Genomic DNA, 25,298 nt, shown 5'->3' on the forward strand with positions numbered 1-25,298 from the left:
TAAGTAGATGAACAGGAAATATTTGGTGGGATATGGGCCAAGCGCAGGGAGCTGGGACTAGTTTAGTTTGGGATCAAAGACAAAGTTGCTGGAAAAGCCCAGGAGGTCTGGCAGCATCTGTGAAGGGAAAAAACAAAGTTAACGTTTTGGGGTCCGATGACCCTTTGGGATTATGGACTGGTTGGATCGAAGTGCCTGTTTCCTTGCTGTTTGACCCCGTGACTCCATAAAGGATGAAAAGGTCAGCCCAAGTCTGTACTTCATAGGAACGGAGAAGTCCATTCAGCTCATGAACCTGTTGTGCCATTTATTTAGGTCATAGCTCGACAGTATCTTAAGTTCCTGATTTGTGACCTTTAACCCTTACATAAAATTATTTTTAGGTTGAAATCTGACCTTTTTGTCCTGACAAATAACATGCTCAGTTTAGATTAGATTAGATTAGACTTCCTACAGTGTGGAAATAGGCCCTTCGGCCCAACAAGTCCACACCGTCCCTTGGAGCATCCCACCCAGACACATCCTGCTATAACCCACACACTCATGAATACTGTGGGCAATTTAGCATGGCTGATCCACCTAGCCTGCACATCTTTGGACTGTGGGAGGAAACCGGAGCACCCGGAGAGAACCCATGCAGACATGAGGAGAATGTGCAAACTCCGCACAGACGGTTGCCCCAGGGTGGAATCGAACCCGGGTCCCTTGTCCTGTGAGGCTGCAGTGCTAACCACTGAGTTTTGATAGACCCAGTGTCAATAGGTGGCTTCATTTCAATAGTGGGTCTTCCAGGAATTGCTAAAATAATTTGGTGGCTTAGTCCATCCTAGGTAGTGTACCTTGGGGTGGTCATCTCTGACTGCATATATCCCTTATCTACCTTCCCAGTTGTGGTCTTTTTACCCCCAGTCACCAATAGTTTTAGAACAAGGCTTAGGATTGGGATTGTATTTCTTGTAGCAAAGGAGACTAAGGAGAGATTTCCCACAGGAGAGATGACAATGACAGGTTTGGTTAAGGTCAACCAGGAAAGCTGTTGCCTTGAGCTGATGGTTCAAGGCAATGGGACACAGAATTAAGGCTTCATGCAAGAAATGTCGAGGGAATGTGAGGAAGAACATGTTTTCACTGTGAATGGGAATGACCTGCAGCTGGCTGTCTCACAGGGTGAGTTGGAAGCTGAGATCGGGAATGATTTGAAAAGAGAACTGGATGGTCACTTCATGGAAATAAACTTGAAGACCTAGGGGGTGTAACCTAGGAAATAGGACGGACTAGCTGGGGGAGCCAGCATGGACCTGATGACTGAATGGTATCATCCAGTACTATAACTCAGATTGTTGCGTTTTGTCAAATGTAGAATTTCAGCTCAAGGCATAATATTTACACAATTGGGTATAAGTCTGCTTCGACTCCATCCATAATGTAGTGATTTTAGTGTTTGGTTCCTGTGGTGTAACAAGCTTCATGTGAGTCATGGTGATGTAAGTAATCACATGCTCGTAGCTATGAGCACTCTCCTGGTGCAGTGGAAGTCACCCTACCTCTGGATTCAAACCCCAGTTATTCCAGATCTGTGTCATAACATCTCTGAACAGGTTGATTGGAAAATGTCTAACAGTAGTCACAATACTCCCACATCAGTGAGAGAAGGCATTGCTTTACATAAGCATGCCAAGAGGGAGCTCATCAATATGACACTGGAGAACTACACTTGATAGCCTACTGTGTACAGATGCAAATAAAGGAGTGCTGCATTATAGAAACAGTTGACGAGCTGTACTTATGTAGAGAACAGTGTTCTTGCAGACACGCACAAGGCCTCCCAGTAATTCCAGACCACTATCTCAAAGTACCAGCAACAGTATTGGCTTCAGGCACAAATGAAAGCAAGTACCATTTCTAAGGATGGCTGTAGTAAATTTGGAGTGTGTAGCACAGATTCAATGGAATGAGAGCAGGACTAATAGGGTTAAACTATGAGAACAGATTGCACAGACCAGCTTATGTTTAGAAGAAAAGATGGTTGAAATGAAGTGTATAGGATGATTAAAGAATGGATGGTGAGAAATTATTTCCTTTTGCTTGAGTCCAGACCTGGAACTTAAAATATTTTCTAATCAATAAAGAGTCACCAGAAACATACCCAGAAAAAGGCCATTCAGTCCATCAAATCTAACTATTCTAAACCCCTTCCCAGCACTTGGCCCATAGACTTGTACGCTTTGGCCGTCTTATAAACACCTCTGGGGCAAGTAGGAATTGAACCTGAGTCTACTGGTCCAGAGGTAGGGACATGGTCACTGATTGACACAGATGCCACAGAACAAGAGGTGTAACATTAGAATTGAAGCTGATCATTTGGGGTGATGACAGATATTTTTTTTTCTCTCCACAACATGTTGGAAATGTGGAGCCCCTTATTGCAAAAAAAATGCTGTTGACTTGGCTGAAACTTCTGAGACTTAATTATTTCAGACTGGCGAGGAAATGGTATGAAATCAAAATTAGCTCATGAAGCCACAGAGCTGCAAACTGTTTGAAAAGCGGAACTGGTTTGAAGAGTATGGATGTATGACTGTTTGGTGTCAATAGCATTGATCTGGTGCAGTATAATTTAAATCATCTGTCTCACGAACGTTGTCTTAATCTCTTCTGGGTGATCTTTAGACTTCATGCTGATTGAAGGCTGTACCACCCCTCTGAATAGGTATTGAACCGCCTCATAATTGCCTCCTATTGTTCGTCTGACAACTCACTGATTGATCTTTCACTGCAAACAACTGCAGCAATTAAATGGCCAGTTGCAGCCAAGCGCTGTTGTAAATATTTCTGGATTCGAATTGCAGTCGGAAAAGATAGGACAGAATGCCCTCCGATTGCACAAAGTGTGGAAATGAACCGAATGCGTTGCGATCAAGCGAAAACACTGCAAGACGTCCAGCGCCTTGCTTTCTGAAGGTTTTTCCAAAGTTGACAAATCAATCAACCGGGCTCCGCAGGAATGGAAAGACTACCGAGTGTGACTGCATGGCAGCACCTGGGCTGGAAATGAATGGCTGGCAGCAGCTGACTGAGGAGCCCTGGCCAGTTTGACTCGAAGAGGAGGGAAGGAGGGAAATGAAGAAGCTAAGACGGCGGGTTGATGGAGGTGGTGGGTGGGTGGGTGGTGGGGTGGAGGGAGGCGTGGTGTGTGGAGGTGAGGAGGGGCAGAGATTTTGTGAGGACTTTGCCCCTTGGGTGGGCCAACCAGCCGGAAGGAAGGCCACCTGAAGAATAATCGTGGCGCGGGGATGATATTGGATGGCAGAGAGTGTTCTAGAGTGGGATTGGCAGAGAGTGTTCTAGAATGGGATTGGTAGAGCACGTTCTAGAATGGGATTGGCAGCGAGTGTTCTAGAATGGGATTGGCAGCGAGTGTTCTAGAATGGGATTGGCAGCGAATGCAGGCTGTGACACTGTCCAGTCGCTCTGTTTGTGTATTAAACATGTGTCTGTGATTGGAGAGGAATTGGAAACTGGGTGATTGATTTTTTTTGCTTGACTGGAAATTGAGTGAGACGTGGCTGATTTAACGTCAATATATTGAATAGTTTTAATTGTACAAAAACAAAGTTGCTGGAAAAGCTCAGCAGGTCTGGTAGCATCTGTGAAGGAAAAGGCAGAGTTAACCTTTCCAGTCTGGTGACCCTTCTTCTGATTTAATTGCATTTGTGTTAAGTATTTGATAGAACTCTATGAAACAATTAAAAGGACAAATCAAACAAAGTGAGAACAGTAGAGAAAAATATTTACGAATTGTGTTAAATTAGTAATTAGAAGCAAGACGCTATTAAGAATATAAATAAAATATGGGTGTATTTCCCATACATAGCTATTGGATCATCAGCTCATTTTTCAAAATTGCCTGAGTTTTATGCCAGTCACCTCAACAGAAATTAGAATCACCCTTTCCAGGATTCTGCATGTTCATGCCAAGCAGTGAGATTGGACATGATGCCATCATTCCCTGCCCCAACCCACCCCCCGACCCGCCCTGAGTCCTGAAATTTTCTAGAGGTGCTGGGCTTTGCCACTGTCTTGCTGTACTTGCAGGAGCAGTCTGATGTTGCTTTCCATTGGCAACTACTTTATGTCTTTCTAAACGGAGCGTAAAGTTGTTTCTGAGTCACTAATTCCCATGTCACAGCCACAGCAGATAATAAAACTGTGCATTAATGTTGCCGCTCCTGCTAAATAAAACTGTGAGAAATGGAATTGGATTTGATCGATATTCTCCCCTAAAGACCTTCCATTGTTTGAAGTACAAACATCTGATTAGAATTTCCATTTGATCCACCACCTTATGGATACCATTAGACATGTTTAAGGGAAAGCTCGATAAGTACGTGAGTGAGGAAGGAAAAACAGGATAAATTAACAGGACGTGATTAACTGAGGGTGAGGGGGAGCTCGTGTCGAGCTGAGTAACCTGTTTTAGTGCTGTTAATGAGAGTGACATAGCCACAATAACTAGCAGCGTATTGCACCTTTCTCTATGGATTCTCCCAGTTGTGTTGCCGGAAGGAACAGGGAGAAAGCTTAAGGAATTTAAGATGTACCATGGTTGTAAGTATTGAAAGATATGGGCTGTAGTGTAGGGATATCAGAGATGGCTGTTTGCACAAATAGAACCTTACCCATCACACTCCCACATTGATAATTTTTGATGGTCACGATGACCTGGTAACACTTCCCGATGTCAGTGCCAAATGAGAAAGGCACTGAGCATTTTTGGTCTACCCTAGTGGAGCTAACTGGTAGGAGACGGCCTTGAGGCAGAGTGGCAGTCGTATCCCTACCTCTGGACCTGATAGTTAAGATTCAACTGAACAGATTGCACTGAAGTTGTGCTGTAACAGGTTGTTAAAAGTATTTTTTATTTGGCATGAAGTAATAGAGTATTCTACTCCTTGAATAAAGAGATGGATCCCAGCATTCCATAGTTTGTGGAGCTAGATATCAGGAATGGATGGCAATTGGTCAGATTGTTACAATTGTTGAGTCTGCACCGGATATTTTGGTTGGTCTCAATGACTGCTGTCTTTCCCCACACCCCTTGTAAGTAGGAGTTTACCTTATTGCCAATATCTGGTTACGGAGTGATAGAGCACAGAAAGAGGCCACACAGAATGAGGTCTTTCAGCTCCTGTGCCTGTTGCAACAAATAGCATCACTGCCTTGTTCTTCTTCCATACAGTTGCAGATTTCTCTTTCTTAATGTGCAGCACTTCTGAAAGTGACTATTGAACCTGCTTTTACCAATTTTTCAAATAATGGATGACAGATCAGAACATTTCTCTGTGTAAAAGATACTCTTCACATCTCTTTTCTGGTTCTTTTATGCAATCATCTTCTACCTGTGTTTTAAATTTTCTTTTCCGCGGGATGTGGGCATCACTGGCTTGGCCAACATTCCATACTTTCCCCTCATTGTCCTTGAGAATATGGTATTGATCTGCCTGCTGGAACAACTGCAGTCCATGTGGTATAGAGATACCCACAGTGCTGCCAGGGAAGGCATTCCAGGATTTTCATCAAGAAGCACTGACAAAATGGCAATGTATTCCCAAATTAGGATCATGAGGGGCTTGGAGAGAAACTTGTAGGTGGTGGGTCCTTGTTCCTGGTAGAGATTGCCAGCGTGGAAGGTGCTGTTAAAGGAACCTTCATGAATTCCTGTAATGCATCTTCTAGGCAGTACATGCTAACTTTTGTCAGTAATGGAGGGAGTATGTGCTTTGTGTGGATGGGATGCAAATCAAGCAGTCTGATTGGGACATAGAGCCATACAGCATGGAAACCCTAACCCTAACCCTTTGGCTCTACTATTCCATGCCAACCATGTTCCCAAACTAATCCAGTCCCATCTGCCTGCGCTTGGCCCATATCCCATAACCTTTCCTATTCATGAACTTATCCAAATATCTTTTAAACATTGTAAAAGTACCTACGCTCACCACTTCCTCTGGCAGTTCATTCCTCACACAATTTTTTTCTCTCACCCTACGCCCCCTTGTTTTGAACACCCCTGCCCAAAGGAAAAGACCCTTGTCATTCACCTTGTCAATGTCCCTCATGATTTTATAAACCTCAGTAATGTCACCACTCAATCTCCTACGTTCCAGGGAAAAACAAATTCCCAGCCTGTCCTAATAACTCAAATCCTCCATTCCTGACAGCATCCTGATAAATCCTTTATGACCCCTCCCTTGTTTAATAATATCATTTCTATAGCAGGACGACTAGAACTGCGCACAATACTCCAGAGGAGACCTCGCCAATGTCCTGTACAGCCTCAACATGACGTCCCAACGCCATCTTGCTTCTGCTGAGCTATACTGTCAGATGTGCATCAAAACATACTTAGAAACCATTGTATATAATTAATAGGGTATCTTGATGTGGTTCAGACCATGGTGAGGAATCTCAGCCCCTGGCAGGGTACAGTTAATAAGGAGGAAATATTTGATAAGTTGTTGGTACTTGAAGTTGAAAATGCCTTGGACCAGATGAAATGCATCCCAGGATATTGAAGGATGTGAGAGTGGGAATTGTGAAGGCACTGGTAATAATTTTTCAATTTTTCCAGGATTCAGGGATGGTTCTGGAGAATTTGCAGACATTATACCTTTGTTCAAAAAACATTATGAAGGTCAGTTCAGCAGTTACAGACTTCAATTTGACTTTATTGGTGGGTCACATTTAGAAACAGTTAGTCTGTAATTACTAGTTACATGGATTCATTGAGAAGAATTGAGAAGTGTGTTGAAATAATTTGCTGGAGTTTGTTGTAGAAAGCTAATGAGGGTAAGGTTGTTGACATGGAGTTCCAAAGGCATTGAATACAGTGCCACACAATAAACGCGTAAGAAAATTGATAGGTCCTGGAATGAAAGGGAGAATAAAAATGTAGACACAAAGTGGGCTCAGTAAGAAGTTAATGGGTAATGGGTGTTTTGTAGGTTGGAAGAAAGTTTATAATGGAGTTCCCCAGGGGTCTGTATTGGGGCCCTTGCTTTTCAACAAGCGATTTAGATCTTGATGTGCAGGGGATAGTTTCAAAGTTTATGGATGTCACAAAGCTTAGGAAAATTTTAAACTGTGACTAAGGTAGTGTAGAACTTCAAAAGGAAATTGACACATTGGAGTGGGTCAGTAGGTGAAGGTTGGGTTTAATTCAGAGAAGTGTAAGATGATGGAGAAATAAAATAAACTATGGAGTTTTTATCTAAAGAATGTTTGGCAGCAGAGATGTTAGGAGAGTGTATAAGTCATTAATTGTGGCAGGGTGGGGAGAGGGGGTTGTTAAAGAAGCAGGCAGTTTTTTAGGCTTCATTGTTGGGGCCATAAAGTGCAAGAGCAGGGAAGATATGATGAATTTATATAAAATTGTTAGATCTGAGTTGGAGTATTGTGTGCTGTTCTAAGCACTACTCTGTAGAAAGGACGTGAATGCATTGGAAAGAGTGCAGAAGAGATTTAGGATAATGGTTCCAGGGAAGAGCCACTTTAGTTAAGAGGAAAGATGAGAGAAATTGGGACTGTCCTCCTTGGAAAGGAAGAAGTTAAGAGGAGATCTAAGGGAAGTTTTTAATGTTACAAGGAGCCTAGACAAAATTGATAGGGAGAAAGAGATCAAGCTGGTAAAAGGATTGAAAGCCCCAGAGGAAACAGTTTTCTTGTATTCTGCAAAAGCAACAAATAAGAGGTTTGAAAAAGAAATAGGAATAAGTTAGTGTTTGGAATACACTGCCTGGAAATGAGGTGGAGGCTGGTTTTAGTGAAGTATCTTGGAATTGGTACGCTGCTGAGGGTTACAGAGAGAAGGCAGGAGATTGGCACACAGTTAAAATGCTCAGAACCAGTGCAAACATGATGGACCGAATAGCCTCCCTCCAAATTGTAACAATCCTGTGATTCTGTACTATGTAAAATTAAAGCAGGCTCACTGGGGTTTTCCAGTCACCTTCCTGGATCTTGTCTTGGTGGAGGTCAGCTTAGGAGCCTGGGGGCTGGTACTCAGAAGCATGCAGGGGTGGGGGTTGGGGGATGGTTGTGGGTGAGGTGAGGTAACGTACTAGAGTGGATGTAGGGGCCTGAGTGGAAGGCTGCCTTATGGAGAGCTTCCACCTCCTGCCTCTTCCTCCCACCCCTCTCTCCCCACACAGCGGTAGCCTTTCTGCTTGTTCGATTTCTTACACAAAGATTCTAAGAAGTTGGAGAGTTCAAGCCCCCTACAGTTTAAGTTGAGAGGGCAAAGATTTAAAAAGGAGGTAACTTTTTCACACAGAGCGTGGTGCATGTATGGAATGAGGTGTGAGAGGAAGTGACGGAGGCTGGTACAATTACTGCATCTGGGTGTGTACGTGAATAGAGGGATTTAGAGGGACATGGGCCAAATGCTAGCAAATGGGATTAGGTCATTGGGATGTCTGTTCGGTGCGGATGAGTTGGACTAATCAAACTGTTTCCGTGCTGTGTGACTGTATGACTCTCTTACTTACCGTCTACTGCAACCTTCTGCTTTTCTTTAAGCTGGAAAGCTTTTGATGAGCCCCCTGGCTTGGAGAAGCAGCTTACCCACTCCTTGCAGCCTGGAGAATCTATGTCCATGGCAACAGACCCCCATGAAAATTCTGGTGTGGAGCCGGGAGGTGGGTTCGGCACCACGGAGAGCTGCCTGCTTGGTTTTTTTCCACCTTTGGTGGGAAAATCTAGCCTTTGCCTTCTGACCATCCTCTCATTCTTAATGGTACCAATTCAACCTGCTATCTCATGTAGTGCAGCCAGTTCCAATGTGCCTTGTGTCAATAATTAGCACTGTGACTTTTGTGACTGTCTGAGGCCCCTAAGTGTACAGCCATAGGCCATTGTTCCAACAGCTTCATCTGACTCTCGCCCCTCTCTGCTGAGCTGTAGCCTGCATAAGTATAATATGCGTTGTGTGGATTTAACACCTCTACAGCTTGACTTAATCACAATGTTTTCACCCAAATCATCTTAAATTATTTGAAAAATAATCAAGATTCCCACTGTTTAGAACATAGAATATAGGCATTCAAATCTTGGTACTTAAGTTATGAGTGGACCCCCATCTCTTCTACCTGTCTTTGCTCCATATCATTTGATGGCTAAAATTGACAAAACAATGTTCAATTCTGGTCTTAACAAAGAAATGACAACCTTTTTTTCGAGAGAATTTCCTGTTTCCACTAAGTTTTGTGTGAACAAGTGGGATTTAGAGGGACATGGGCCAAATGCTGGCAAATGGGACTAGGTCATTGGGACGCTTTTTGGTTGCTGTCCTGAATGGCCCAGCTCAGACTCAAAGATTAGAACTCTGTTCTGGGTTTCCTACCAAAGGAAGTTCCTACTGTATCAAAATCTCATCAGTTTTTATCAGGAAACATTCACAGGTTGGGCTGGAGGGAAAGTGCAAAACCTGCGTAAACGACATGTCATAAGAATGTGAATCTAGTGGTTTAGGCCTGGAAGGGAAATTGCAATGTTATACACACAAATTCCACTAGATAACTTCACTTTGAGAGCCATGAATTTGCAGGGAGAAAATTGCTGCATGTATGAAGAAAGAGAAATTGTGGCCCTTTGTGGGTAGAAGAATATAAAGACGTTAAGTGAAACATCATGAACTGACGTCAATGATGTTAAGATGAGGGAAAGGTACTGATGTCAGCAATTTGATGTGTCATCGAAAGCATCCTGTCTGGTATGGTATTACAGCATGGTATAGCAACTGCTCTTCCCGAGACCACAAGAAACTACAGAGAGTCGTGAACACAGCCTGGTCCATCATGCAAACCAGTGTTCCAACCATTGACAGAAAAGCTGACGTTTTGGGTCTGGATCCTTCTTCAGATTTTGTTATCTTGTTATCTCAGACTCTAGCATTGACGGTTCCTACTTACCCCTTCCATCCATTGACTCTGTCTACACTTCCTGCTGCCTCGGGAAAGCAACCAACATCATCAAAGACCCCTCCCACCCTCGTTATACTCCTTCCACCCTCTTCCATCAGGCAGAAGGTATAAGTACATATTTGAATACATGTACGAACAGCCCCTAGACATAGTCTCACTTAATGAATGATTTTGCTGAATTGATCAGACACAGGAAAAATACCTGAGGATCAGGGAAGGATAAGTGTAAGGACACTTTATAAATAAGGGGCCTAAAAGTAACCCGAGGTGTTACAGGCCAAATTCAAGACAAAGGGGCAAGAGGTGGGAAATGGAAACCAAAAGGAAGGGTTTCTGAACATTCTTATTGGAGGGACATTGCATCCTGTGAATCTGTTGGACTTCTCCAAAGAGGAAATGGACCTTAAAGATTAATGGAACATGTGTTAGGAAGTAGAACTTCCAACTATCCTGGAGAGATTGACTAGGCATCACTGCATTTCAGCAAAGGTATTGTAGTTGTGATTCTACATCCGAAGCTTTTCTTTAGCCGTGTCAGGCCAGGGTTTTAGACATATAGTTGATTACACAGTGTGACAGGCAGGTAATCCATTTATAATATCAACGATGTCCTTGGTGCTTTGTAACCATTTCAATTCTTGCATTTGGAGGAATCCTGTACCCACCTCCATCACAGATTGGGTTGACTTTCCCACTGGCACCGACTCTTTACCTGAACTCTTTAAATTTTGTATTGTGACTTGTTTCTCGTTAACACTCTCCATTTTCTTGTAGAGTCTTGCAACTGAATTGATTGAAGTCACCTATTTGATGATAAAGTAGAACATGTCCTTTGGGAAAATCAAAGCAAGAATAGAGCCAAGAGCAATTTGGGTTTCCCTTAAATACACTAAGGGAGACTTTCAGACCGTTGAATTATAGCAGTGAGGTAAATAGGGATGGTTTTTGAACTGCATCCGCCTCAAAGTCCCGTTGTATTCCCCTTGGCTAGTCTCAGTTTAAATTGGATTATTAGTCATGGTCACATGCAAGATTAACCTCTCTTGTTTTGTGATATTCACACTTTTTTCCCACTTTCATCGAGATACTTTGATACCGATTGGGTCCCTTGGCTGATTTTGTTTTGCACCTTCCAGACCCAGGATGACCAGGGCACTGACCGAGCAAATTTTCAGCTTAATTCCACTCCCCTTCATCTACTCTTTTGAGAACTACAAGGAATTTCATCGACTGAGTCATTTTTTGACCATAATTAGATATACATTCATGATGTGCTCTTTTTAAGGTTCGTTTAAATATTGCAGATGTTTAATTTCTGATCACTATCTTGTTTAAAATATTTCAGGTGCAAGGTTAACCTTTTGACATTATCCAAAGGGGTGACAAACTATAAGGAGCTGTCGCTGGAGAATGGCCAGGGTTGCGTGGTTTTGTTGCTTACATTCACAACATGCAACGGGGTCTCCATCTCTGACCCCTGTGTCAGCCCACTACATAATGAGACAGAGAGGCAGCAGATTATTCAGAGATATGTAAGTACACCATATGATAAGAGTTGTTTAAAAGCCTTAACTTTAGATTACAAATATGCACTTTACAGTCGACGCTCGAACTTAGGGGCAAAGCCTCAAAATTACGGGGAGCTGATTTAGGACTGAGTTGAGGAGGAACTTCTTCAATCAAAGGGTTGTGAATCTGTGGAATTCCTTGCCCAGTGAAGTAGCTGACACTGCTTTGTTGAATTCTTTTTAAGGCAAAAATAGATTTTTGGACAGTAAAGGAATGAAGAGTTACGGTGAGCGGGCGGGTAAGTGGAGCTGAGTTCTCAAAAAGATCAGTAATGATGTTATTGAATGGCAGAGCAGGCTCAAAGATCCAGATGATCTACCCCTGCTCTTAGTTGTTACATACTTATTTACAAACTGGTAACAAAAGAGGGATGATTACTGTCTATAAGGAGATGAAATACACCAGGCAAAGCAGCACCTTTGAGAGAGAAACAGGTAACTTTTTAAGTTAATGACAAACAACTTCTTGATCCGCAAAGGATGCAAGACCAACATTTCCTGCTTTTATTTCAGAATTTCGGCACTTGCATTATATGGGGGCTAACAAAAAGGATAACCCCTTTTTCTGGCTGATCTTGGCTCAGTGGTTTGCACTGCTACACCACAGCTCCAGGGACAGCACTTGCAGCTTTGAGCGAGTATCTGTGTGGAGTTCTCCCGGCGTCTGCGTGGGTTTCCTCCAGGTGCTCCGGTTTCCTCCCACAATCCAAAGATGTGCAGGCTAGGTGGATTGGAAATGCATATCGAACAGGTATCACAGGCTACGTGGATTAATTGTGGCATATGTGGAGCTACAGGGATAGAGTGGGAGGCTGGGTCTGGATGGGATGCCCCTCAGAGGGCCAGTGCAGATTAGCAGGGCTGTATGGTCTCTTTCTGTACAATTGGGATTTTATAATTCTATGAAACTGATCGGTTTAAACTTGGGTTCTGGCAAAGAAAGAGCAGGAAGACTCCAGCCTGTGTAGAACGCTGGATTTCAGAATAGCACAGAATCATAGAAACCCTGCAGTGTGGGAAAGAGGCCATTTGTCCCAATGAGTCTGCACTGACCCTCCGAAGAGGATCACTTCCCGTACCCATACCCTGACCCGTGACCCCGCATTTCCCAAGGCTAACGCAACTAATCTACACATCCCTGAACTCTATGGACAATTTAGCATGGCCAATCCACCCAACCTGCACATCTTTGGACTGTGGGAGGAAACCGGAGCACCTGGAGGAAGTTGACACAGGCATGGGGAGAACGTGCAAACTCGCCTGAGGGTGGAATCGAACCCAGGCCCCTGGCGCTGTGAGGCAGCAGTGCTAACCACTGAGCCACAGTACAGCCAGAAGGGGCCTGTCTGCCCATTTAGTTCATTTTGACTTTATTTATAATTCTGAATGATGAGAATGCTATTGCTAGCTTTTTAATCTCTATGCTGTTTGGGGAGCATTTTTAACGTGTGCTTTAATTTTGATTTTTCAGAGTTTGAGAAACACTTTGCAGGATCTGAGCGACATTGGGTTTCTGCAGGTTCAGGTGATAAAAGCTTGTAACTTGGCCGCAGCAGATTTTGCAGGTACTTTCTTGCAACTTCTTTAACCTGGAACCCTTAATTTCTCACAGTCATTGCTTCATTCTTTGGTCCTCTCACCTCACTCCGCAATCCTTCCGACCACCTCACTCCGCAATCCTTCCACACCCCCAGCTATCTCTTCAGTTTAATAATTTCTTCAATGGGGAATAATTTTGATTTGGGATGATCTTGGACCAGCCACCTGGGCTATTGTTGCCTATTTTACACCAATGGCCAAAGTCAATGTTAGGTCATTGTTTCTAATGTCCCTTTGGTCCCACTGTTTGAATCACTTTCAGCATTTCACATTTTTCCTCATTTTCTGCCCCTCCCAATCAGGTTTTGTCATCATGGATGTCTCATTTCTTCTCTATCTTTCCTCTTCTGCTCTTTTAATCAGATATTGGTAGACAGGGTAGTGAAGTAAACAGTTGGTAGGTTTATCTTTACTTGGCAGTGCATTGAGTATGAGTTAGGAGGTCAATTTGCAGCTGTACAGGACATTGGTTAGGCTGCTTTTAGAATACTGCATGCAATTCTCGTCTCCCTGCTATAGGAAGGATGTTGTGAAACGTAAAAGGGCCCAGAAAAGATTTACAAGCATGTTGCCAGGATTGGAGGGTTTGAGCTATCAGGAGAGGCTGGAGCTAATTTCCCTGGAGCGTCGGAGGCTGAGGGGTGAGGTTTAAACCTTATAGAGTTCTATAAGATGGCGTGGGACATGGATAAGGGGAATAGCCAAGGTCTTTACCCTAGGTTAGGGGAGTCCAAAACTAGAAGGCATAGGTTAAGGTGAGAGGTGAAAGTTTTAAAAGGGCCCTAAATGGCACCTTTTTCACATTGAGGGTGGTGCTTGTGTGGAATGAGCTGCCAGAGGAAGTGGTTGAGGTTGGTACAATTAAACATTTAAAAGGCATCTGGATGGGTACATGAGTAGAAAGGGTTGAGAGGGGCGTGGGTCACGTGCTGGCAAATGGAACTAGTTCAGTCTAGGAGAGCCGTTTGGCATGGATGAGTTGGATGGATGGGTCTGTTTCTTCATGGTACAATGCCATGACTTATATTAGTTGTTTTCTAGCAAACTATTCCTGCACCAGGAAGCATGTTGATGTGTTTACGTTTATTGTTCACATTTAGCTTCCATCCTTCATTAATTTACATCAGGAAGTTACCTCACGGTTTCAAATGAAATGGGCCTTCCTCCATCAGTGCCTTTGCGTGCGGCAAAGAATTGTCTTGCATTTGTATGGCGCTTGACACAGCCTCAGGTTAACACAAGCCCCTTTAGAGGCATTTAGGTACTTTGAAAATGTTGAAGGACTTCTGAAGTGCTTATTAGCTGCACAGTGCTTTGGGACACCCTGTGTTGTAAGGGGTAATTTTATGTTTGTTCTCTCAGGAAAGCAATGTGATCGTGACCTGTTTTAATGGTGTTGATTAAAGGATAAATATTGTTAGGGACAGTGAGAAGACATTCCTCTCCACATCTTAAAAATGCATTGGATGTAGGAAGGCAGGCAGATCCTTAACATACTGTTCCATCCCAAGCATTCCTCAATGACGGTGCAGTATTCCTTCATTACTGTACCCGAGTGACAGATTAGAATTTGTCCTCTGGGCTGGAGATTTCATGTAAGGAATTCATTGACCATTTTAAAACTGGTGGTAAGCACTGGAGTGCGCAGTCTTACAAAGATGCTTGATCGTGTATAGAAATGCTGGTTTGCACAGATATTAGTTAAGCGGAAAACTCTATTATAGGGCATCACAACTAGCCGTGCATGATTACCTCTGATCATCCGTTTGCTCATCTGCAAACGGGAGGGTCTTTAAAATTCAAAATGGATGAGTAATTCAACATCAGGAACAAATCCATGAAGCATTTATTCTACATCAGAGGTGAGTCATATTAATAATGCAGTACCATGCTGAATAAGGATCAGAGACACTGTGATATTTCACTGTTAATGTACTGTAATCTTAACTCCCTGACAGTGAACTGTAGGAATAGGTCGACCATGTTCACCTGCCCTCCTGCCTTCATGATGGACTTCATGCAGATTGGGAGTTTGATTTGGTACCATATGGTGCCTGCAGTGACCCTGATAGGGGTGCCGCACTTAGTAAACATATCAGACTCCTGTCTGTACGTCAAACATATTTTCTCCATAATGAGCGCTTTTTGTTTTGCTGTGGGACCAGAACTGTTCTTCAACTGAAACCATATGGACCCCTGCAGTAAAGCAGGTTGTAATCGGAGTATTATCTATCACTGTTTGAAGCAGTGTTTTTCCTTGTTTGAAGAAAAGTTAAGCATTTGGTGATGTGATTTCGTCATAAGGCAACCCATCCAAAATTTAAATTTCCGTATGGAAATGACATATGCTGCAAAAGATGTTGCTTGAATTCACTAGGATTGACCGAAGCAGGTGATGTAGGTCCATTCTCAGTGGATCCTTGGCAAGCCCTTTTCTTCCTTATGTATTTTCGGAGGCCCGTGCAGCAGAAATGGTCAGTGCTGTAAAATTTGTGTTCCTGCAGAAGCATTCTTAGACCATGCACCCAGACAGAAAGACAGTCCTAGCTTGGAATCACAAGGCCACATAGAAAATGTGCCTGCATTATGAGGAGCAGACTTGCCTGTGAGAATGGCAATTTGTGAATCTAGTTGGAAGTTTTTATTTTATTGAATAAAAGGCTGTTGAACCCTCTGATGTGTTGATTGTCTAACATGGGTGTGATTGTTCAGTAGATTCCACCATGTATTAGTTTGCCCACTCATTGGGGGTCCCTCCATTTGAAGACAACATCTACCCAGTGTTATGGTTCCCGCTGTGGGTCTTCATGGAACTAAACAGTAAGATTCATCAACCACAGACTTTTGGGCTGATGTGGCAGGATGCCCCATTGGACCCAGAATTTCCTTCCTTTATATTTCTGCCTGTAATAATTGAAATTAAAATTTGCTGAAAAGAGAGGCAAGCTGCTGATGTTTTTGCTCTTGCCCACATCAGGACAAATGCAAGAATGCCAAGTATCAAGATGTTGTGATTGGAATGCAGTTGGCTGTTGAGTCTGAGTTCCCTAATTGGGCCTGTTAACCTGGGCCAATCAGGGAGCCCTGGATGACAGATATAAACAGGAGTCTCAGGGATTCTCCTCAGTCTAGGGACTGGCTCTGACCTAGCTGATCAGAATCCATGTATTGTGCAGATGTAAATAGAGGGTGATTTGGTGATGGGATACCGGCTTATGGAGTTATTTCACAAACAGTTGTGACAAAATATATTGTATGAGAAAATGATACAGTTTGATTTGCAAGTTGATTCTGATTCTTTCATTAGTTCTGATGAGGGCAGGAACATATCCTTCTTTTCAACGAAATTTTAGTTTTGTTCTGCCAAGTGACTGTTTGAATTTGAACCTTTGTTCTGCATTAATGATATATGGATGTTTCTCAGGAATGACTAAAGAGCAACAATTGCTAAGAAACACCTTTGTGAGCTGAAGGATCATAACAGGAATGTAGGTTGGCTGGACGATCCCTGTGTGTTATTCAATTGGAACACAGCCGATATTCAACGTCTTCCTACTTACACCCCCCAACTACAGCCACCACCCCGGACACCCTGAAATTTGAGAGAGAAACATTGTTGCCATATAGTTGCAAAATAGATGGTAATAACGATGTCAGTGATGGTATGCTGCAGAAACTCACTAGTGTTTTATCGTTTCGATTGATCAATAAGCATTACATTTCTCAGTAAGTTCAAAATATCGGGAGAAATCATTCAGATGTTTCATTCGAGGTTCTCTAATCATCATTAAATCAGCTCTGATTGACGGAGATAACCAGGTGTAGAGCTGGATGAACACGGCAGACCAAGCAGCATCACAGGAGCTGGAAGGCTGAAGTTTCGGGCCTAGACTCTTCATCAGAATTTTTTTTCTGAAGAAGGGTCCAGACCCGAAACGTCAGCCTTCCTGCTCCTCTGATGCTGCTTGGCTTGCTGTGTTCATCCAGCTCTACCCCTTGTTATCTCAGATTCTCCAGCATCTGCAGTCCCTACTATCTCTGAGTGACTGAGTTAACTTTTGGCCTTGTTTGTCAATCATTCAACTTGGCGTGGCTATGGTATGTATACATAACCACATGCACACACACACATGTGTGTATATATATGTGCGTATGCATCCGGATGAACTGCTTGCTTTGCACAGTGTGATCGGATCATTACTGACCACCTGAATGGAAATATCGAATCTTGGATTAATAATTCATCTGAAACTTCCTCTAGGATCTCTGTACCTCTTTGTCCCATGCAGACAAATGTGTTTCCTATGTTTAGGACTTTTGTTCATCCCTGATTTTTACCAGCCCCCTGTTGGATGCAGTGCCTTTAACTGTCCAGGCTTTGAGCTTTGGATTTCTCAGATTGTCACAGTACAGAATGAGGCCATTCAGCCTATCCTATCTAAACTGGCTGTCTGAGTGAGCAGTTTCCTCAACGGCATTCTGCTGTTTTCCCTGTGACTCTATACACTGTCTCTTTTTTCAAATGTCTGCCCAATTCCTCTCTGATGCTTCCACCACATCCTCAGGCGGCACACAGCAGAATGTAATTACTCAGTGCATGGAGAAAGCTTCTCTCATTTTGCTTTTGCTTCTTTTGTCAATTACTTTAAATCTGTGCCCTCTCAACATGATCTTTTAACCATCGGGAATGTTGTACAACAGATAGTCCTGACTTCTCCAGTTACCTCATCCCTGGAACTGGTCTCATGAATCTTTTCTGCCCTTTCTCTAATGATATCACATCCTAAAATGTGGTGCCCAAAACTGGATGGAGTACTGCAGTTGAGGTCAAGCTAGTGTTTTAGGAAGATAGCTTCCTTCCTCTTGCATTTTTTACCCCTGTTAATACCAGTTGGGCTACTATATGCTTTATTATCTGCACTTTCAACCTGTCCTGTCACTTTCAATGATTTATACACATAAACATCTGGGCACCTCTGCTCCTACGACCCCTTTATTAAACCCACGTACTTTGTATCTAAATGTATCATTTCTCATTTATCTGCGTTGGACTTTATCTGAACAATCTGCCTCTTCCACCAACTTGTCTATGTTATTTTCCAGTTGTACAAGATCTTCCTCGCAGTTCAGAGTGATTTGAAGTTTCACTTCAGGTGCCAAGTGCATCAAAATTTATGTCATCAATCTACATTAAGAAAACAAACAGAAGTTGATTATTCAGGTCCTCAAACCTGCTATATTATTCCATACAATCATGACCAGTCTGATTGAAACCTCAAATCTGCATTCTCACCTGTTCCTGATCTTTTGCCCTCTTGCTTAATGGGAATCTATTTACCTCCGCATTAAAAATATTCAAGGGTTCTGTTTCACCCAGTTTCATAAAGAAAGTTCCTAAGACTCAATGCAATGTGAGATAAAATAACTTAGCTCATCTCTGTTTTAAGTGGGCAACCCTAATTTTTGTAGAGTGACCTCTGGCTCTATAGTTTGGATCAAAAATTCCTTCCTGTACCTCCCCACACCCCCATCTTTTCTCCTCGAGACCATGACTTAAGAACTACCTATCTCTTTGACCAAGATTTTGTTTTAAGCCGATCTACCATCTTTTTACCAGATGACACTAATCTTAATTGGTGGCTTTCCTGTGAGACACTATTACACTCCTGTCTGGGACTGTTAACTTATAGACTGACAGAACCACATCACAAGGTTTCATGTTTTCAAAATAAAAGTAGACTTGAATGGCTATCAACAAAATTAAGAACTATCAATTTAGCACAATAGCTTGCAAAGTCTCATGTAATGAACACAGTAATGTTTTGTACTTCCCTCTAAGAATTCCTTGGTCTTGTAAAATCTTGAAAGTTTATTTACTTGGCATTAACCCAAAAGGTGTGCCACAACCCTCCAGAATTTACTTTAACTCTGCTGACAATTCCAGAATTTCTTTGAGGTACAAATTTGATTGGGTGGTGGAGGTGTTCTCCATTTGTTTTTAGGCCTTGTAACCCTCCTCATTTTCTTTATAAACCTTATGACTGTGGATGTTTCCGTTCCTTATTCAGGTTATCAGCGGATGTGCAACTGCCTGTACCAAGAGCCCAGAAAATGGGTCATTCATCCTTCAAGTGTTTGCACCTGCCCCTCTAACCCTGTAAGATAAACCTAAGGTAGCTTATAACTGCAGTTAATTCCCAGTTCGTTTGAGTAGCGTTCAGTCCAGAATAAGTACTTCAACTTCTTTAAACTAAAAATTATGTTCTAAAACCTGTGAGTTAGAATTTTACAAAAGCACTTGGGAAATTTTGCACCATTAAAGACACTGTATAAATGAAGGTTTTTGAAGGAATATGCTGGTATTTGCTGCAAGGGATGTTGTAGACCATTCTTGAACAGTAAATTGTGGCTCTCTGTATGTGCAAACAATCCTTGCCCTGAAAGCAGCAGACATATAATTAGTTTTAATATGTCATCCATATTTTTGCCTCCCTAATAAATAACACACCTTTCAGCTGGAACAAACGATACAGACTGCGGAGGTAAATGTTATTGTTACTGCTCCTTCACAGCACATGAACCTCATTAGTCAGTACTTAAACATGGTATGGAAGCATTCTTTTGGTGATGGCTCTCTGAGCTGCAATATAAATCATGACACTTTCATAATAACGCTGGTGCTGCCTGCTAATGGAGCGTGTGAACCTGTTCATAAACAAAGAACAATAACGCTGCTACATGATTCATTACCTCATAAGGTGGTGTCTGCTAAAATTTTTTGCTTTTGCGACTTGCAGTATAGAAAGCTTCACAAGGGATTCCAGGGAATGACATTTGCCCAATGATGGGTGAGTCAGTCATCTGTGCTTTGATGCAAAAGTAAGATAGATTAACTCCACTTGAGACAATTATATAAAATTACTGTCTGCACTTTCCATTTTGTCTAACTGCTTCCTTTAAAGTAAACCCCAACTATTGCTACTAGCACCATCAGAAAGTATGTTCAATCTGATCATGTATGTTTTATACACATATGCGTCTATTTAGTTTTTAAGGACCTGTGTGCAGAGTACTGTACCTTTATTTTGCATGGAGAGGCTACTGGCAGTTGCACGTATTTTATCTACAGGCGGACTGTGGCCCAGGAGGTCCTGGGGAAGGTGAGGAGGTCCTTCAGTCAAAGACTAAAGGAGGAGACACCATAGGAACCCTGGAGAAATTGTGTAAACAGCTGGCAACAGCATGTTACATGTCGCTCTTGGATTCTACCCATTTTCACTGAAGTCACAGTGGGCCAATCCCTGAAAAATGGTCATATGTCCAACATAAAATGTGTACTTATATATGTGTGAAGTAGGACGCTAGTTCTTGAGCAATGTTTTGAATGATTCAGGTGAATAAACAGTGTAGAAGGTTTAAAAATATTATAAGATTGATATTTTAGGTGCCAAATTTTGATGGCCTTATGAGAGAAGATAATTAACAATGAGGGAGAACTTTTTGCGTTGCTTCACATAGGATGGAACTACACCAAGAGTGACAGTGACTTCTGTCAAAAATGCTAGATTCCAAAGGAGTACATGATTTGCCAAATTAGGTTACTATTTCAGCATTAAAGGTATTAGAATTTAAATTATCCTTGATTGTCATGTGTATGCAATGCAAAATACAGTGAAAAGTGTGTACCATTACCGTACACAGGTGTCATTTACATTAACAAACAAAAACTCAGAGAGTCCGACTTCTCCTCCCCATTGCTACAGCATGCTGCCACCAGACCCCTGCTCCAGGCTTCCCATTCCCACTCTGTGGCACTGAGGGTATCCCACTCTGGGCTTCCCAGCCCACTCTATGATGCCACCAGGGACCTGCTCCATGCAGAAGTGAGAGTCCCACTCCAGGCTCCAGTTATTATAGTGGAAACTGGAAAGTACTCCAACAGAAAGCTGGCCAAGGTAACTATAGTGTAAACTTGACTTTGAGCCTAAACGTGGCAATCTTATGTGAAGGGCAGCACATGTTTTACTGTGGATTTTAACTTGCATGAGGTATCCAGCAAAGCAAGGGGATGGATAAACTGAATGTGTTGAGATGGGTGGGGTTGTGAATTTTTAAATGGTGGAGTTACTTGCTTAGGATAGGAATTTTGAAGCAATACAGTATGAAATCTTAAATGTAAACTTACGAAGTGTGAGATGAGGAACTTGAGGTGAACTTAGGGCCCTAACTTGGGAACCATGTCTTCCTGTTCTCTTCAGGAGTGTTTAATTACTGATCCTTTATCTGAGCAGATTGGTTTAGTACCAGCAAATTGTTATAAAAATGGCAAGTTCCCACGTTTTACAACATTAAATGACTGGCTTGAAACCATTGGTCAATTAGTGTTTATCCTTGTGAATTAAGAATATATGGGCCAAGTATATATATTTTGTAATCATTATAATCACTAACCTGTTTAATTTCCACCATAAACGTTTTAAGCTTGTCAGTGTAATCATCCTTTTTTTGTAATCTCTTGTTGACTTTTTTCTGGGATTTTGAAGAGTTCCATCATTGTCATTGCTAAGAAGTTGAAATGATATTAAGAACACTAATGGGTAGGATTTACCATGATCACCTGTTTAAAGTAAGAGCAGTTTACAGTCTACTTCTTAGATAAGTCACTTTGGTATTATTTGTAAATCAGGCTTACAGTGAGGCACATTTGAATATATGCAGTAGTATGTACATTAATATACAGGGTCCTATACTTTTCAAGCTGAAGAACATTGTGTGCACATTAGACCTGTTTTAACTAAATGAAAGAGGTGACAGCCATTTTCCAGTTCTTGCCAGGGCATGAAAAGGCTTGTGAGTTAACTGTCAATCATCATTAGCAGGTGCATTCTCCATGTCACTGCCTCTACTAATCAGAATCCACTTACCAATCAATCTCTCATACAATATAATTTTTTTTTCCTCTTACCTTTGCTATTTCCTGTGAATTGCCCTGACGATTACTGGATAAGTGTGCCAACAATATCTGCCCCTTTTTTTCAACAAACTTAAGTTCTTAGAAAGTACTGGATCCATTTTCAAGATGAATTGAGAACCATGAAATGCTAAGTCCCTGTTCGAGTGGATAAATGATTTCATGGCGCGACTTGATGAACAATGCGCGAACTCTTACAGTCCTGACCAACATGTGTCCACAACCAAGGCTAAAATACGGATTATCTGCTCATCGACGCTTTGTCTTATGTGGGATCTTGCTATGCACAATTTGGTTACCCCATTTCTTAGACTAGAACATTGACAGCACTTCAAAATCTTTCTTGAGGCACAACTTATTTTAGAATGCCATGTGGTTGTGAAAGGTCCTATATCACAGAATTGTGATAAATGCCTGTTCTGCATGTGGTGGTGAGTGAGTATTTGTATGTTAATCACAAGGAATGTGTTGATTTGTTGCCTCCCTTGTGTCGTAAGAAATAGGGAACATTAGAACCATAAAGCAGGATTTTACTGTGAACTTCAGGACCCTGATGTTGGGTGTGCATTTGATGGCATTGACATCAGGAGATTAATTATTAAAGGAAGCCTCTTTATTATCCATGTTCAAGCCTGACATCCAGGGCTTTCGGTGCTCAGTCAGAGTCCCAGCTACTCTGGACACTCAACAGCTCCAGTTACAGGTGCTGCTGAGGCAGGTCGGAGGTTGAGAAGGTGCCCTGACAAAGAGATAGTTTAGACAATGGCAGGGACCAAGCAAGCACACCTTCCGTTCAGAGGGGACAGCTCTCTGACAGTAGCATTTGGTGCAAAAATGTGATCTTCACTTCAGGCAGCCCTCTGAACAGATCCTGCACCCCAGGAATCTCCATTGAGTTTTCTGATGAAGGGTCTAGGCCCGAAACGTCAGCTTTTGTGCTTCTAAGATGCTGCTTGGCCCGCTGTGTTCATCCAGCTCCACACTTTGTTATCTCCATTGAGTAATGTGTTAACGGTTATTGTAGTGAAATAGAGATGTGTACAGTAATGTTAGTGGTCATTTGCGAGAGTATGAAGAGAGGAATGGAGTAGAATCCTAGAAACCCTGTAGTGTGGAAGCAGGCCGTTCAGCCCATCATGTCCACATTGACCGTCTGAAGAGCACCCCACCCAGATAGACTTCCCTATCCTATTCCTGTAACCTGCATCTCTCATGGCTAGTCCATATAGCCCACACATTCCCTGAATACTATGGGCAATTTAGCATGGCCAACCCACCCCAACCTGCACATCTTTAGACCGTGGGAAGAAACTGGACACCTGGAGGAAACCCACACAGACAGAGGGAGATAAGTATTAGATAAGTCACTATGGTATTATTTGTAAGTCAGGCTTACAATGAGGCAGACAGTCGCCCGAGGGTGGAATTGAACCCAGGTCCCTGGTGCTGTGAGACAGCGGTGATCACCACTATGACGCCAGTGGTCTTTGCAGAAAGAAATGTACTTATTGAGAAGTGCAATTTATTTTTAGCGTTTTTGAAAAAAGAGATCCGGATAATATTCAAAGGAGAACTAAGCCATTACCTAGGCTGGGACCCATACTGCTGTCAGCAAAATACCAGTGAGCACTGCACTGTAAATGTACATGACTCAGTCCCTTAAACATGCGCATGGATTGCCCACTACATTGCAGTGGACAGTAGACCCACCTCCCACCTCGCCTCCTGGAAACCTCCCCGGGGTAAGAATACACATATGATTTCTCCCAATGTGGCTCCCTCCTGTTTCTCCAGCCCTTCCCACTGCTGTTAACTCCCGGGGTTCAGGGAAAGCTGACCCATGCAGTTTCAATCTTATTTTGTATTCATTCGATAGCAATAGTCATGTAAATCAAATTTTTGAAGGCACTGCCCTTGTCCTTCTGTGCTTAACGCTAATACCATCAGATTGTTAGATGCAGCTATGAATAGGATTAAGCAGAACATACAGTGCCGAAACAGGCTATTCAGCAAAACCAGCTGTGCCCCTGCTGTGCACAAGCCTCCTTTCATCCTGCTTTCTCAAACTCTTATCAGAATACTCCTCTACTCCTTTCTTTCTCATTAACTATCTGGCTTCACCTTAAATACAGTTATGCTATTGATCTCAACTACTATTCCTCAAGGGCATACATCTTCCCTATGTCAAAGTCAAACCCTTATGTAATTTTATAGACCTTGCATTCATGTTTCCTGATAGTAATAACCTTGCAGATTTGGTATCATTCTTTATAATTCTTTGTCATACCTTCCTTTGTGTGTCTATATTCTTAAGCAACTTAGTTTAACACTTAAGATTTGCTCCACAGTCTTTTTGTTTAACCAGTGAATATTTTATCTGGTCACGTATAGGGAAAAGCGATCCATTCTGTGTTCTGGAGCTGGGCAGTGATAAGCTACAAACTCACACTGTGTACAAGAACCTCAATCCGGAATGGAACAAAGTATTCTCGTTGTAAGTTACAGCTAAACCAACCTGAAAGTTTTATCTCTTCAATGCCCCAATGGTGGGAAAGTGGGGATAGATTTTCTTTTGAGGGTTAGTTATAAAGTAGCCCTGACTATCAAGCCTTAAGCAGCAAAACATGGTAAATTCATGGATTGTTAGTTATTCCTTCAATTGTTCTGCATAAAATCTTTTGTCAATTCAGTATTCAATACCAAGTAATATTGAAATTTTCTAAAAATATTGTGAAACAAGCCTTGAGTGAATTTAGTCACAGAGTTAAATGTTGTGCTATTAAAAGAGCATTAGCCTAACAGAAATGATCGGGCATGTTACAAAAGTGCATATTTTCTAATTGTGTCTTCCTGTCCTCTTCATAGTAACATTAAGGACATCCATGATGTCCTTGAGGTGACGGTCTTTGATGAAGATGGAGACAAGCCACCAGATTTTCTGGGCAAAGTTGCAATACCCTTGCTTTCCGTAAGCTCGGCGTGTTTATTTTTCCTGTCATCAGTGTTGCTTACAATTGTTGTGCTTATAGATTTGTGATCATCAGTCATTTTGAGAAATGGAGAAAATGTTAGCCTTTGATGGAGAGAACACTTCAAAGAACTCCTAAACCGCGATATAATTGTACATAAGGATCAGTTTGAGGAAACGCCCCTGCTCCCCATCAAGGATGATGTTGGACT

The 25,298-nt window shown here is 42.2% G+C and overlaps 1 protein-coding gene across 1 annotated transcript in view; it reads left to right on the forward strand.

Moving 5' to 3' along the window:
• Positions 1-25,298, forward strand: part of LOC125467232 (multiple C2 and transmembrane domain-containing protein 2-like) — a 476,933-nt gene that overhangs the window by 259,478 nt on the left and 192,157 nt on the right. The window contains exons 11-14 of the mRNA XM_048562803.2: positions 11,326-11,512; positions 13,020-13,113; positions 24,510-24,612; positions 24,984-25,086. Coding sequence (XP_048418760.1) covers positions 11,326-11,512; positions 13,020-13,113; positions 24,510-24,612; positions 24,984-25,086 — 487 coding nt within the window. The remainder of the gene's footprint in view (positions 1-11,325; positions 11,513-13,019; positions 13,114-24,509; positions 24,613-24,983; positions 25,087-25,298) is intronic.

The sequence above is a fragment of the Stegostoma tigrinum genome, chromosome 33 (assembly GCF_030684315.1).
Source record: "Stegostoma tigrinum isolate sSteTig4 chromosome 33, sSteTig4.hap1, whole genome shotgun sequence".
Lineage (NCBI taxonomy): Eukaryota > Metazoa > Chordata > Chondrichthyes > Orectolobiformes > Stegostomatidae > Stegostoma > Stegostoma tigrinum.